Source organism: Capra hircus, chromosome 3, assembly GCF_001704415.2.
Source record: "Capra hircus breed San Clemente chromosome 3, ASM170441v1, whole genome shotgun sequence".
NCBI lineage: Eukaryota > Metazoa > Chordata > Mammalia > Artiodactyla > Bovidae > Capra > Capra hircus.
The window spans coordinates 45,974,867-45,991,664 of record NC_030810.1 but is presented as its reverse complement, the minus strand read 5'-3'; the positions used below and the strand labels follow the sequence as shown (position 1 = coordinate 45,991,664).

Sequence of the window (16,798 nt, the reverse complement as noted above, 5' to 3'; positions counted from 1 at the left end):
GGATCTTTCCGACCCAGGAATCGAACCCAGGTCTCCGCATTGCAGGTAGATGCTTTACCATCTGAGCCATGCGGGAAGCCCAGTACAGCCTTCTTCTCTTAGCTGTTAGGTTGTGTTCAGGTTTTTAAAATTCAACCAAAGGTCTTTCTCCTTTTAAAATTCAACCAATCTAGGAAATTTCCTAGTGGCCTGGTAGTTAGGATTCTGGGCTTTCACTGTCATGGCCTGGGTTCAATCCCTGGTTTAGGAACTGAGATTCCGCAAGCTGTATGGTGTGGCTTAAAAAAAAAAAAAAAAAAAGATTCAGGGTCAGGGAGGTGAGGGAATATGGCCAAACTTCAGAGAAAAATTCAACCAATCTAATAAAACAATCCCTTTAGCTCTACCCTACCCAGCACTTGCCTTTAACCTTTGCTTCTCATAGCCAGGTTACTCCAAGTCTACTTTTCTCTCTCCATTCTTTCTATTTATAGTTATATTATAAACAGGGGAAAGTGAAAAGGAGGTAAAGGAGGGGGAGGCAAGGTTTTTCTATATCACTTGAACTGCTGAAATGATGACATCAGGAACCAATGATAAGTTAGTTATATTTAATGTATACTTAGAGCAGCCACCAAAAAAAAAAAAAAAAAGGTGTACTCAAAAATACTGTAGATAAATACAAATAAAATTCTAAACTGTGGTCCTGTCACTGGTGGACCAGTGGTTAAGACTCCACGCTTCTGCTGCAGAGGTTGTGGGGTTTGATCCCTGATCAGGGAAGTTGTGCATATTGCGTGGTGCAGCCAAAAGTAAACAAACAAATAAATAGTATTCCTGTAACCTACAGGAAAGCAAGAAAAATACATGAAAAAAGAGATCACCAAAAAAGCAATGAATTAGCAGAATTGTCTTAGTATATAAATGATTGCCTTACATGTGAACAGTCTAAACAGACCATTTAAAAGATAGATTGGAAAAATAGATTAAAAACCATGATTCAACTACATGCTGTCTTCAAGAAGCTCTTTTCAAATATGATTTTGGCAAGTTGAAAATGAAATGAATGGGTGGAAAAAGATGTATCATGAAAACATGAATCAAAGGGTAACAGGACTAGATATATTAATATTAGACAAAGTAGATTTCAGAATAAAGAAAATTACGGGGGGGGGAGGGGTATTATATAACAATAAAGGTATCAATCCATGAAGAAGAAAGCAATCTTAAATATGTATACACCAAACAACAGAACTGTAGGATGGTGAAGCAAGAACTGAAAGAATGAAAGGGAAAATAGATTTTCAATTATTATTGGAGTCTGCAACATCCTTCTTTCAACAGCTGACAGAACAACTAGAAAGAAGATCGGCAAGGATACTATAGAACAGCTCTATAACACCATAAACCAGAGCACCTAGTTGGCATTTATGGGAACACTTTGCCCAACATCAGCAGGGTACCCCTTTTTTTTTTAATGGAACATATACCAAGATAGGCTGTATCTTGGGCTATAAAATAAAACCGTAAGAATTGAAAAGGAATGGAAACCAGTCACAGTCAAGTCAAACTAGAAATAATAACAGGAGAATCTCCAGTTTGTGGTATTCTGTTATACACTCTTCTAAATAATATATGGGTCAGTGGTGAAATCTCAAGGGAAAAGAATATATTGAACTGTATGTAAAAAATTACAAATATCAAAATTTCAGATACAACTTGGCAACTGGAAAACAACAAAAAATTAAAACCACAGTGAAACAAAGTGCAGGTTGGTCAGTCATGTCCAACTCTTTGCAACCCCATGGATACTCCATGGAATTCTCCAGGCCAGAATACTAGAGTGGGTAGCCGTTTCCTTCTCCAGAGGATCTTCTTAACCCAGGGATCAAACCCAGGACTCCCACATTACAGGCGGATTCTTTACCAGCTAAGCCACAAGGGAAGCCCAAGAATACTGGAGTGGGTAGCCTATCCCTTCTCTAGAGGATCTTCAACCCGGGAATCAAAGCGGGGTCTCCTACATTGTAGGCAGATTCTTTAGCAGCTGAGCTACCAGGGAAGCCTAAAACCACAGTGAGATCATTGTATATACCTAACAGGATGGCAGAGAAGAAGGTGATGGCATCCCACTCCAGTACTCTTGCCTGGAAAATCCCATGGACAGAGGAGCCTGGTAGGCTCCAGTCCATGGGGTCGCGAAGAGTCAGACATGACTGAAGCGACTTAGCAGCAGCAGCAACAGGATGGCTAAAATAAAACATTGCTGGGGCTTCCCTGATGGTCCAGTGATTAAGAGTCTGTCTGCCAGTGCAGGGGACACTCATTCTATTCCTGGTCTGGGAAGATCCCACATGCCACCGAGCAACTAAGCCTGTGCGCCACAACCACTGAGCCTGCGCTCTGGAGCCCGCGAGTCACCGGAGAAGCCACTGCAGCGAGAAGTCTGTGCACCGCAACTAGAGAGTAGCCCCCGCTTGCCACAACTGAGGCAAGTCCATGAGCACAACAAAGACCCAGCACAGCCAAAAATAAATAAATAATGCTATTTAAAAAAACCAAGACGTTGTGACAACTCCAGATGTTAGTGCAGATGTGAGGAAACTGGATCGATCACTCATATTGCTGATGGTTATGTAAAATGGTACAGCCACTCTAGAAAACGTTTTAGCTGTTGCTTTAAAAAAAAAAAAACGAAAACATAAAAACTAACTATCCAACATCCGTGCAGTCAGGCAATTGCATTCCTAGCCTTTTGTACCAGAAAAATAAAGATATACTCACAGAAAAGCCTGTATACAAAAATAAGTTTGTAACAGCCTTAGGCTAGAAACAGCGGAGCTTCTTGGTACAGATTCTCTTCCTCTCTTCTGAGATAGAGTTCTCTCTCGATTTTCTTCCTGCCGCCCTGGCTGCTCCTTCTGGAACACATCTCTCCTGTTACTTTTGTCATCCTATATTAAATTCTCATTATTTCTGTCCAGACTTTTATTCAAATGTGTTGCTAGTATGCTCACAACCGTCTATTGATTTCCATCTCATCCAGAGTAAAAGCCAAAGACTTTTCCTTGACTTAAACCCCACTTGATCTGGCTTGATCTTGTCTCTAATTAGAGAATGAAAACAGCCATAGAGAGTAAGTAAACCATGTGTTCCAATAAAACTTTACTATGGGCAATGATGTTTGAATTTCATGTAATTTTATCTGCATGAACCATTTTTTTAAACCATTAAAATATATAAAATCTTTTCTAGCTCGTAGGCCTTGCAAGGCCCAGGCAACAGGCCTTAATTTGCTGACCTCTGAATCAGAACAGAATCTTCACTCAGTAGGCCCCAATGAATGATCTTTTCCTCAGAAATAACTGGAAAAACTCTGTAATTCTTATGTTGATTTCTGTGTTTAGTTTTTTTTATGAAAATATTACTTTCTGCAATAAAATACTAGGTTTGTAACAGTCAGACTTAGTTAATGGTATGCCTTTATCCTAGACAGACATTCAACTTAGCTTTCATAGAATCATTTCAGAATTTTAAGGAGGCTTTCAAGTTTATTTCATAGATGAAATCCTTGAGCCTGATAAGATAAATGACTTGTAGCAATCAACCCAGGTTTTATAATTTGTGTTCTTTCCAATAAATTGTGTTAGGAATAAAACTAAGCAGAGTGATCAAATTTTGAGTTTTAATTTTTAAAAAATAAATTTATTCATTTATCTGTTTTTGGCTGTGCTGAGTCTTCGTTGTTTTGTGTGAGCTTTCTCTGGTTGCTGTGAACTGGGACTACTCTTCTTCGTTGCAGTACAAGGGCTTCGCATTGCAGTGGTTTTCTTGTTGCAAAGCATGGATTCTAGGCGCGCAGGCTCAGTGATTGCAGCTCCTGGTCTCTAGAGCACAGGGCTCATTAGTTGCCGTGCACCTGCTTAGCTTTTCCATGGCATGTGGAAACTTCCCAGATCAGGGATTGAGTCCATGTCCTCTGCTTTGGCAGGCAGTTTCCTATTCACTGTGCCACCAGGGAAGTCCCATTTGGTCATTTTTGTTGTCAGATTTAACTCAATTTCAGCTAGAAATGTATATTATTTAGAAAAATATTAGGCTGTGGTATGATACTACTCCAGTTCCGACAAGATTGTTTTTATCTCATATATTTAAGTGACGGATTGTTTTTAGTGTTTTAAAAACAAAAAAGGATTAATGCATTTCATGTGTTAAATGAAAAAAAAAATCAGCTCAGATTCGGAGTCTATACACTACATTCTAAAGAAAATATATCGGAATGCAAAAAAGTACAAATGTAGCCATCCCTTTGCCCCAAGAAAAAGAAAAAATAGTCTAGTGGAATCTGCCATTATATTTCTAAGACTGGGGAGCAGTGGGACCTTGATTTTTTGATGTAACTCTTGATGCCTTGGTGTCTTTCTTTTCTCATGAGTAGCCAAACTTCACCCCCACATCCCTCATCCCTGCCAAACACACTCATACTAGACATGTATTAGGGTTTGTCTGGTCCCTGACTAATGCTTTGTACACTTTAAGGATTATATATATTTCTCTCTTACAGTATTTCATTGTCTATAAATAAGTTACCATTTCATTTTACAGTGTTACCATTAATTGTCCTCTCTAGATATACCCGTGTTTCCTACGATCACAGCCACTGTGACTTTTCAGGAGTTTCGATATGATGAATTTGATGGCTCCATCTTCACCATACCTGAAGACTACAAGGAAGACCCAAGCCGTTTTCCTGATCTTTAAGTGACACAGAAGATGATGCCATTCAACCAAGGAAGGCTAGAGAATGCAGAGACCCCAGAGTGAATCCAAATAGAAGGGACAAATGCTTTCATCGAGGAAAAGGGAATTAATGTTGACTTGACACATCAGTGATATAATGAAATGGGCCTCTAACAAGAATTTCAGCAAGTTTCCTGATGTGCCATTTTCAGTCTTTTTAAAAATATACATATTGTAAGTGTAATAGTTTGACACCTTAATGACCCCAAGTCCTTCTTATGTAAAACAGCTGAGTGCTGTGATTTGTTTTTAAAAATTTTTACACTTCTTGTTGAAATATATATGCATATATCTATATCTATATCTAAAACACTCCTGGACCATTAACATAAATTAAATGTCTTAAGATAAATGAAGCCCTTTTAAACTTGTCATCTTATATTCAAGGTGACCTTTATAAATATTCCTTCAAGCTTTGTTTTCATAAAATGTAAAGTATGTAACATTATGTATAGTTCAGTAATTTGAATGTTCGTTCAATATAATGAACTAGAAGGAATGCAGTTTTCTGTAGATGAATGAACCAAATGGTAACCATTAAACAGTTGCATTTATATGTTGCAATACATTTCAGAAGGAGCGTTCACTCTGCAGGGAATAAGGTACCTCCTTTAGCACCTTAGTGCAATTCATTGTGGTGCTATTTATTTTTACCTGAATTCTTTCTTCAATGGAAAATGTTTGTTACTAATCTTCCTTTCATAGAACCTCGGTTTTTTTTTCTAAACTTGAGTTTAAAAGTCCTTTTTTGTGTTCATGATAAGGTACAGTTAGCATGCTTAAGGATACTCTTCTTCCAAATCTGAGCACTTTAAAGAAATTCCAAATATTTAAGCTTGCTTCCTAATAAGTGCACATCATTCTGATTATTTCATTTGTTTTTAGTGGTATATGGATGCATTTGTGTCAGTTTTAAAAACAATCCACATATTTTGGACATCCCTACATATTTAATGCTTTCAAAATAAGGTAAAAACATTTTATATGCTAACAGAATGTATTTGTTACAAGTTAAATTCCAGAAACGTACTCAAGACTGACAAATTCCTACTGTTATTTTTTTAAGTCACAAGAAAATATTTATTAATTTTAATTACCTCCACAGTGTTTAAATCATGCATTATTCATTTTTGCACTTAAAATCTTTCATACTTATTCCAAGATGGTTTGAAGGTCCAAAATTGAATATAAATTAGGGAGAATAATGTATTAACAGTCATAAAATGTTATGTTACATTAAAGAACTTAGCTGAAGAAATGTTTTTTAAATGTATCCCGAGAAATGTCAGAATGGATCTGTCAAGTTTTTTAGAGTGATCAGTAATTTAAACTTTTTCCAGGATTTTAAATAATTTGAATGAGTTTAGAGACCTTTATTGAAGAGATGATTTATTTAAAAATCCAAAGCATCAACCATAAGAAATTTTATAATAAACGTCTTTGAAGCTGCATCTTCCATGCTGATACCTATTACACTGCATATGTTGACAGTTTATTAAATACATTTTATATGAAAAATAATCATAGTTAAAAAAATTCAAAGACCAGTTATTACCTTATGTGGGTCTGTCGAATTCTGTGGAGAGTGGGTAAAACCATACTAGGTTTATTGAATAGAAGTTGATCCCTATTATTTTGGGAATGTTTTGGTCAAGTGACTTAGAGATCTATTATCCTGTCAATGATTATATGAGGTTTTGAGACTGAAAGGTAATGATCACTGTTGCTTTTAGGCTCCCTTACTTTGTGGCAATATGGTATACTTTCAGGAATATACTGCAGATCTTTTTTGTACTGGTTAATTCAGTGGGGGAAAAAACGGTACATTGCAGCTTAGGACTTATCGATTCCCTACAAGCTGTGACTTTTGCCGGGGTACACTGGAGGTAGGAAGACTACTGAAACTTTTGCACTTGGATTTTGTTTTTAACTTTCTCTCATAAATAATAGTAGAAAGAAATTATCCATTTCAAAATGTCTTTATCTGATCACAAAGGACAGGTATATGTCAGTATCTCTTATGATGGTAAAAATAAGCAGCTATTTAATGCAAATAAACTTTTCACAATATTAGACTTTTCAAAATGTGCCTTTTAATCCAGCTAATGAGTGAAGCTATATGCTGTTTCAAGTAGATAAAAACTTTATATTTTGATACTCTTACATGAAGATCTAAGTATTATAATGTAGGTTCATAAATTCTCTATGCCTTCCATTTGTGACTTAAAAACTTGTTTAAAAATTGGACTATAAAATGGTTACCTTAAATGGCCACTTAAAAGGCTCAATATACCCTGCCACCACTATGGTTTCAGAAGAATATAATCTTAAAAGAAAATTCCCTGAAGGCAATTTGCCTCTCTCTGTAGACTAGACATTCATGTATAGAAAATTATGAAGCTTCATTAAGAGGGAGGCACAAAGCTGATGCTCTGATAATATCTTGAGTATAGCTACACACGATGGTCTGGAAATGGAACACGTCAGAGAAGCTGAAAAACTATTCAGTTTCTTTCTCCTGCTTAGAACTGGTATTGAGCCCCATTCACACAAAAAAATGTTTTTATAGTGTTATTCATGCACAGCTTATCATTCACATCTTGAGGGAAGGGTGGTGAATAACAAGTGTTTTACTAAAGCTTCTCCCTGGTTTCCACTTAGCCTACAGCAGACGGAGCTTGTTTCGAGGCCACAAAGGAATGAGTAAAGAAAATACTAAAGGGGTGCTTCCCTTTGTTCCTTCTTATTTTATTTGCCAACATGGTTTCCCTGGTGGCTCAGATGGTCAAGAATCTTCCTGCAATGCAGAAGACCTGGTCAAAAGATCTGGAAAAGGGAACAGCTACCCATTGCAGTACTCTTGCCTGAATTCCATGGACAGGAACCTGGTGGGCTACAGTCCATGGGGAGGAAGAGTCGGACACAACTGAGTGACCCACACACAACATGGTTGACAGTTAAGAATCTAGGTGAATTACAAGTTCTATTTGTAGTATGCTAACCTTTACTATTGAGCTGAATTACTGATTAGTACTGTTAGCTCCAGCAAAAGGTATCTTTTCCAAAGTACCTAAATTTGGGACCTTTAAAAGACAACTGACAGTGAAACTTTGATATGTGACTTAACTACCTGTGATGATCTTTAATTGGAGGGTAATTACTTCCCAATAATATGATGGTTAATGCCATTAGGCGATACCTGTGATGATTTTTAAACATTGTTATAGCTCATTTTAGAATAGTACTTCTGGCTATGGCATGTATGGTACATAGACTTTTAGCTGTTTGAGTGCATTCTTGTGGGTTCCAGCTTGTAGTTTCAATTTAACCTCAACCCCTCCAACCAGCCTGCTCTTCTTGACTCCTGTGGGCTTGAGTCTCTAGCATCAGATGCATAGTATAGACAATTTTGAGACCATTAAGACAGCTCCCACAATTAAGGTCAAATCTCTAACAAACCTTTGAGTCACTCTGCTTCCTGGATTGAATGCTGAATGAAAAGAAGAGCGAAACTATATGATGCTGACCTGACGCTTGTCTCCCAAAACCTGGTATTTAACACCTACTGTAAATTTTAAGGATATTCTTATGGATATCCCCACTGGTAAAGAATTAGCATTGTTCACACATGAGTTATTTTGCTGAAGAATGTCTGAATGAATTTTAGGTAATCTTTGATACTAAAGTAGGAACAAAAATAGAACACTCAGAATCAACAACTCAGTAGTCTCATTTAAAAACTACCTCTGTAACATACATATTCTGAAAGTACCAATAGCATCTCCATTACATCCATATGTAAATATACTTAAATATATACTACATATACTTGATTAGAGAAGTATTTTAGATAGGAGTGAGATGCATTAGCTAGACTTGAGACAGAAGGAAAAGAATGTTAATCTTAATGCCAGCACAGAAGACTTCAAACAGCATAGACCACTTAATCAGGTGCCAAGTGAAGAAAGTGGTACTGCTCTATCAGAGGAAAAGCTGGCTTATGCAGCCTATATGGTAACAAGAGTAGAACCTGTTTTAAGATGCAGCTCCAAGGTAAATGTAAAACTAGTTCTCACTGTGCCCGCTGAGTTTTTCTTCCCCTTAAATGACTATAGTTTTTTCTACCTTCCACATAGAAATCACTACCAGGAAGCTTATTATCCAAAATCTGTATTTACAAAAACATAAAGGGCAACATAGCCATCACTGTCAGAAATTTATCCTTGTGCTTTTGCTAAACCATTTTCCCAAACTAAAATTTTCTATAGCTTTGAAAAGCACCATAATTAAATAGTAGGTAGCACTTACTGACCAGGTGTACAGGGCTACACTTTTAACTACTTTACAAGGTAAATATTACTCATTTTACAAACAAAAATGAGTCAGACAGACACGTCTCCCCAGCTGTAACTGAAGCCAAAATTCATGACTGGACCCTTACATGGCCACTATCTTCATTCACTCTTGAAGAATTTAAGCAAATAAATAGCACAAACATTTTTCTAACAAAACCACTTTTATTTTTAAATCATTTTTACTATCAAATACAGAACAAAACTCAGTGTGGAGGCAGTGTTCACTTGATTTCAACTCATCTGTATTAAAGGCTCATGTAACCTGCAACTCTACCTTTGTGCATAAATGTTCACTGAAAAATAACCTAAATACAGACTCCCTTCGATAGTATCTTATGTCAGTAGCACTATTTAAGGCCAAAAATTTCTTAATCCCTTTTGAGAAATTAGCATACTTTGTATTCAGACTAAAAGGGAATAGAATGAGTAAATTTAGGCTTAACCAAGTGAAACTGCCAATATTTTACTTGTTTCTGACTTACAAAAGACAATATTATATGGTTCAACCTTTTAGATTTTTTTCTACTAAATTTTTTTTTTAACTTTAAAGAAATGTCATTTGCGTTCAACTTTGTGTTTAAAAATGCAGTGATTATTCGGACCATTACTACAATGTCTTACTATAGACAAAATTCCTTTCCATAAAATCTTTAAAAAGTTACTACAAACTGTAAAAACAATGGTGCTTTTCTATACGGCATTGCAATTTTAAAAGATTAAAAAAAAAAAATCATACTCCAACTTGGATAAAAGCTACAATTCCAAGTCTCACTTTCCCCTTAATCCCAGCCACTCAAACACTACTCATTTCATAAATGAATAAATATACTATTTAGTACTGTACAGTAGATACATACCATTGAGTTTCTATACTATTCCAGAAAAGTTATGTTTATATTCACCAAAAATATAAATTTACTAAATATAGGTGGGATCATTTGTTTATCCTAAAGTTCATTGCTTGACTCAACGCAAATCCTACACCCAAAATATAAGAAATAAAATTACACTTAAAAAGACTGTTTTAGAAATTAAACTAATTTTGACAATTCTGATGGCAACTAATCACTACCGATGGATTTCATTTTACTGCTATATTAAAATATGTGGTCTGCAAGGAGAAAGAACTTGATTTGTAAAATGAGTGAGGTAAATGCCATACATTCAACAATGTAAATAAATACAAATACGTTTTTACAGAACATAAACATAAGTTTAAGGGTTTTATTATCAAAGTCATGTAAAACAATTTCAGAAACTGTACATCAACATGGCACAGACTGTAGCCTACTTTTGTTTTTACTGCACAAAAGTAAAGCTTGGAAACTCCTGTAAGAAAACAGTTGCCTAACTACTTTGCATTTAACATGGAATCACTGTGTGCATAAAATTACTACTGCAGTAACAGTAACACAAAATTTATTGGTTTTATACAACTTGAGATCAAATAAAAAGTACATTATCAAGTAGATTTGTCTTATTTTTAAAAGCATATGAAGGTCAATTTAAAATGCACTATCCCCCTTTTCCAACAATGAGATTAAAACAAATTAATAAAAGTGTGGAAAACAAACTCAGGACAAAAGCTAACTTTCTTTTACGGATGGACTTCAGGATAGGCAAACAGCTGTCACTGATGTAGACGTGGAATAAATTATTTTAGGAAAAAAAATTCCCAAACACCTTATGAAAAAGTATACAACTCTACTTCAAAATATGCTATTTACTTACTGCCAAAGACAGTCATTTGAAATCTTGTTTCTGTAATTAAAGCCTAATTATAGCCATCAAAAAAGGTTAGTGCATATATAACCTTTCAAAGTTAAACAAAAGCCACAAAAATTTAGCCACAAGGCTTAAAGGATTATCTATTTCAAATGCTCATTTCCAGATGTAACTATAAGGAGGTTAATTTGTCATGTCAACAAACGACCATAAGTAGATCCATCATGTTGAAGGATTTTAATGACATTTAGGATATTCCTGCCACAATAAACATGCAATCAGTGCATTCCCTACATGGCTCTATTACGGCAATGAATCAAATTCTAGAAATACTATAAGTGAACTTACTTAATAAAGGAGATCATACAACATAAACAATCCATGCCTGCTGTAGATGCATGCAGCTTTTCATTTTTGTTATGAAGCAGCACCAGGATAGTAAAACTGCTTGGTTACTCAATCAGATTTCACCCTGTCACGAATTGGTTACCCCTGTATCATTTTCCTAAAAGCTTTTGGATGTAAATAACTAATATCAACATCAGGAGCTTTATAACCATTTATGACTCAGAGCTGTATACATCTAGGTTTGAGATGAACAAATACAGCATTAAGAAATCACACAGGAATGACACTGATGCATGTACACAGTTAGATTCCCACAGAGGCATGGTTCAGTCACTCATATCCATGTCTTCTTCATGATGATCATCCCCATTCACTTTAGATTCTCTTAGTGAATCACCAGTTCCCTTTTCCACAGAACATTCTTTTGTTTTAGGAGAACCTGGTTCTGCTGGTTTCTTCTCCTCCTTTTTCTCCTTCTCGCTGTCATACCCCTGTTCCTCTTCATCGTAGTCCCGTGTAACCTGCTTTGCCAAGGAGAATAAGAAAAGTAAACGTCTTCACAGAAAAATTACTTCTTTAAAGTACCAACATCAACCAAAACACCAGAATATATTAGTTTGTAAACATACTTTTACATCTTTATCACTCTCTGATTTTCTTTCCCGTTCCTTTTCCTTATCTTTACTTTTCTTCTTCTTGCTTGTGGATCGCTCTCTTTCATCTCTGCTTCTTTCTTTGTCTTTATCTTTCTTCTTCTCCTTTTTATGTCTAGGATGACAGTAAAATGCTCACAAGATGCTTGAAACAAAGTGCTCAAGAATTTTTGCCATTATTTAAATAGCAATAAGTTTAAATTTGTTTTAGATGGTAAGCTTGATGTTAAGTTCACTGCTATAAGGAGATTAACAAAAATCCAACTTCAAATCACTGGACACAAGCTGTATACAAGTAACACAGGGAAGAAGACGATAACTTGATTACAGGTCTAAAATGCCTAATCATAAACAGTGTTTATTCTAACAATCTCAAGTCATGAAGAGAATGTATCAGCACATTCTTAAGTATTTTAATTCCTGAGAAGGAAGAAAAATCCTAGGACAGTTTCTGAAAAACAGGATAGATCTAATAAAAGATTAATACTTACCTTCTAGGGGATGGTGAACGAGACAATTTTCTTTTGGGAGACCTAGGCTTTTTAGGAGATCTTGTACCACTTCTGCTTCTTCGTCGTCGTCTCTCTCTAGAAGAACAAATGTGCAAACTAGACTTTAAAATACAGTGTTATTCAAAAAATGCAGGCACATCATACCAGATGTCTACAATGGAACTCCAATAGAAACAGAAAACTCCATTTTCAAATATTGTTTGGAGCTGAAGAAGCAAATGGGTAATAAAAGTCAGCAACTTTTTGGGGGCAAACTATGTGCCTTTCCTTTAATGCCCTTAGGAAAGCCCTAATTTCTAGCAATTCTTAAAGACATGATGTCATCAAAACATCAGAAATGTTAAGCTCAAGGAAAAACTGATCAACAAAGGTTCTAATTCAAGTCTGAAGTAAATTATTATTCAAAGAACCAGCTTTAGATTCAGTCAAAGGACAGAACATGTAAAGGATTAATATGTTGTGTTATGGAAGGCAGTTGCTAATGAAATTCAAAACTACTTCTAAATCATCAGGTAAAACAGAGAACTGAGAACTAGAGTTAATGGTGGTGGTGGTTTAGTTGCCAAGTTATGTCTGACTCTTTTGCAACCCCAAGGACTGTAAACCCACCAGGCTCCTCTATCCATGGGATTTCCCAGGCAAGAATACTGATGTGGGTTGCCATTTCCTTCTCCAGGGGATCTCCCGATCCACGGATCAAACCCACCTCTCCTGAACTGCAGGCTGATTCTTTACCACTGAGCCATCAGGAAACGGGGATCAAACTGACTTCCTGTTGTCCAGCAAATCATGCCCCTAATCCAATCCCTATTTTGAGCAATTAGCTTTTTAAGATATACCTCCTTCTCTTTAAATTGACTTTTTAAAAACTCCTGCTTCTACAATACAAACAGATGGAAAGTTTTGCTGTGTTCTTGGACTGGAAGTACCAATACTGTTAAAATGACTACACCACCCAAGGTAATCTAAAGATTCAATGCAATCCATATCAAAATACCAATGGCACTTCCTGCAGAATTAGAACAATTTTAAAATTTGTATAGCAACAAAAACAACCTTGAATAGCCAAAACAATCTTGACAGAAAGAACCAAGAGCTGGAGGAATCACATTCCCTGGCTTCAGACTATATTACAAAGCTATAGTAATCAAAACAGTACGGTACAGGCACAAAAACAGACACATCAATCAATGAAACAGAGTAACAGTCCAGAAATAAAGGCACACACTTATGGTCAGGAAGCTAGAATATACAATGGAGAAAAGACAGCCTCTTCAATAAGTGGTGCTAGAAAAACCAGCTGCGTGTAAAGGAGAGAAATTACAACATTCTTTAATACCATATCCAAAAATAAAGTAAAGACCTAAGTGTAAGACCAGATACTATAAAACTGGAGGAAAAGAAAAGTAGAACATTCTCCGACATAAATCATAGCAATTTTTTTTTTTGATTCATCTCCTAAGTAAATAAAAGCAAAAAACACAAATGGGACCTAATTAGAGATTTTACACAGCAAAAGAACCATAAACAAAACAGACAACCTACAGAACTGGAGAAAATATTTTCAAATAATTTGACTGATAAGGCATTAATCCCCAAAATATACAAACAGCTCATACAGCTCAGTATCAAACAAACAAACTAATCAAAAATGGGCAGAAGATCCAAACAGGACATTTCACCAAAAAAGACATATGGATGGCCAAAATTGAAGATGCTCAACACTGCTAATTATTAAGAGAAATGCAAATCAAAACTACAATCAGTTATCTATCACCCCACAGTGGTCAGAACAGCCATCATCAAAAAGTGTAAAAATTAGAAATGCTGGAGAGGGTATAAAGAAAAGGGAACCCTCCTACACTGCTGGTAGAAATGTAACCCCAATATTCACAGTACCATTTCTTAATTATCAAGATAGAGAAGCTATGTAAGTGTTCATCAACAGAAGAAATGGATAAAGAAAATTGCTACTATTTATACAACAGAATATTTGTAAGCTATAAAAAAGAATGAAATTGTGCCATTTGCAGCGACATGGATGGACACGGAGGGCATTCAAGCAAAGTGAAATAAGTCAGACAGAGACAGACAAATACTGTAGGATATAACTTACACATGTAATCTGAATAACAAAAAAGCAGACTCAAGAGATACAGAGAGAAAACTAGTGGTTACCACTGGGAAGAGGAAAAGGCAGGGGACATTACATGGGTAGAGGATTAAGAGACACAAACTATTAGGTGTAAAATAAGCTACTAGTTTATATTTTACAACACAAGGAATATAGCCAATATTTTATAACAACAATAAACAGAGCATAGTCTTTAAAAATTGTGAATTGCTGTACTGTATAGCAACTATACTTAAAAACCCACCTAATGACAAGCAACTATTAAGTTTAAAATAGACTCAAGGATGTCTTATGCAACATGGGGAATATAGTCAGTATTCTCTAATAACTATAAGGGGATAGTAAACTTTAATAAAAAACTGATTAAATGAAAAAAGTATATGATTTAGACACAAATTTAAAAAATTAAGCCCAATATGCTTTGTGTTCATTTCAGCAGCCACATGAAGCTTTAAAGAACAAAAAAACCACAAGTTGTCTGTGACCCCTGTCCTGGAAATGTTACACAGAACTTTTCCTTCATCAAATGTTTATTAAGCTTGTCAGGGCTATATACCTAACACTTTTTCATACTTCTTTGTATAACAAATATTCCATATTCCTCAGAAAAGATGGGCTTTAAAAAGTTATATTTCTGTGACCTATGATAAACTGTATGACAGCTGCAAACATGTTGGTAGGTATTCAATAAAAATGTATAGAATATGCCATAATTTAAGAATGATTCAGGATTTCCCTGGTGGTCCACTGGTTGGGAGTCTGCCTGCCAATGCAAGGAACATGGGTTCAATCCTGGTCTGGGAGAATTCCACATGCCACGGGGCAGCTGAGCCCTTGTGCCACAACGATGGAACTTGAGTTCACATGCCACCACAACTACTGAAGCCTGTGTGCCCCAGAGTCTGTGCTCTCCAAGATAAGAAGCCCACACAGAGCAACTAGAGTAGCTACTGCTCGCTGGATCCAAGAGAGCCTGTACACAGCAATTTAGACCCAATGCAGCCAAAAATGATAAAGAATGATTCAATAATTAAGCAGAGTAAGGCACTTATGAGCAATTCCATTAAGTAAAGAAACACATAATATATGCCTCCAGTTTTTAAGGTAATAGAATACATACTGCACCTCTCATCTTTTATTCCCCTTTGCCGCCTTAGACCTATTTTGGTATTCCTTCAGCACTTATATATGGTTTCACTTTCTTTATATATACAAAATTTTTTTTAAAAAGACAATTTTCAACACCCCGAAGAGACCCCATGTCTTTAGCTATCATACTCCAACCACTAATCTATTTTATAGATTCATCCATTCTGTCCATTTCATATGAATGAAATCATACAGTGTATGGTCTGCTGTGACTAGCTTCTGTAACATGGCATGTTTTCATATTGTACTATCATGTACACATTGTACTATCATGTACATATTGTATGTACATATTGTACTATCATGTTTTCATATTGTACTATCATTACTTTGGTTCCTTTCTACAGATGAATAAATAATCTATTGTATGAGTATACAACTTTGTTGACTCGTGTTAAGCGGATATTTGGTTGATTTCTTGGATGTGAATAATGCTGCCAAGAACATTCATGTATTTGTACAGACATGTTTTTGCTTCTCTTGGGCATATCACTGGGAACAAAACTGCTGTGTTAAAGAGCTCTTAAATTTAATTTCTGTAGGAACTGCCAACCTGTTTTTCCAATGCAGCTGCACAATTTTTCTGACTGAGTTGTTATATTCTAGGCAGAAGTCCATTATTGAAACATTTTTCTAGCACTCTGAGGGCTGTCTTTAACAGTGTTCTTTGAAACAAAAACTCTTCAGTTTTTATTATCTTCAAACTTGGCTATTTCTTTGTTGCTTATGACTTTTGTCATATGTAGGGAACCACTGACAAATGCCAGGTTGTGAAGGTTAACTTACATGTTTTTTTCTAAGCGCTTTTTAGTTTTGGCTTTTACGTTTAAGTGTTTTATCCATTTTAAGTTAATTTTTATAGACAGTTTGAGCCCTTAGGTGAATTTAAATAATCAAGATTAAGAAAACAAACACTGTAGAAAAATGTGTAAACAAGATAGGAAGAAAATGGAGTATGGCCAGTTCTTTCTACTATCACACGAATGCCATGTTTAGGTATGAAAAATACATTTCCTTAAAGTTTACAACACTAAATTTTCACCATAGCAGGTTAACTACTCTAAGAATGACACAAACTAGAACTTGCCTTGCCTCCAATTATTTTATCAACAAACCATTATGTATGGAAAAAAAAAACCTATT

The 16,798-nt window shown here is 35.6% G+C and overlaps 2 protein-coding genes across 10 annotated transcripts in view; one reads left to right on the top strand and one right to left on the bottom strand.

Annotated features, from left to right (window-relative positions):
* Positions 1-7,026, top strand: part of ANKRD13C (ankyrin repeat domain 13C) — an 89,172-nt gene extending 82,146 nt beyond the window's left edge. Inside the window, exon 13 of the mRNA XM_018045474.1 lies at positions 4,610-7,026. Within this exon, the coding sequence (XP_017900963.1) occupies positions 4,610-4,740 (131 nt within the window). The 3' untranslated portion in view covers positions 4,741-7,026. The remainder of the gene's footprint in view (positions 1-4,609) is intronic.
* The window catches only part of SRSF11 (serine and arginine rich splicing factor 11), a 50,117-nt gene continuing 43,032 nt past the window's right edge, over positions 9,714-16,798 (bottom strand). For 3 of the 9 annotated variants that reach the window (XM_018045459.1, XM_018045463.1, XM_018045454.1), the window contains 3 exons: positions 12,352-12,447; positions 11,837-11,975; positions 9,714-11,731 (listed from right to left, as the gene is read on the bottom strand). In XM_018045459.1, the coding sequence (XP_017900948.1) occupies positions 11,534-11,731; positions 11,837-11,975; positions 12,352-12,447 (433 nt within the window). In that variant the 3' untranslated portion in view covers positions 9,714-11,533. Of the gene's footprint in view, positions 11,732-11,836; positions 11,976-12,351; positions 12,469-16,798 lie in introns of all 9 variants that reach the window. The other 6 variants (XM_018045446.1, XM_018045450.1, XM_018045442.1 and 3 more) reach the window with 3 other exon arrangements.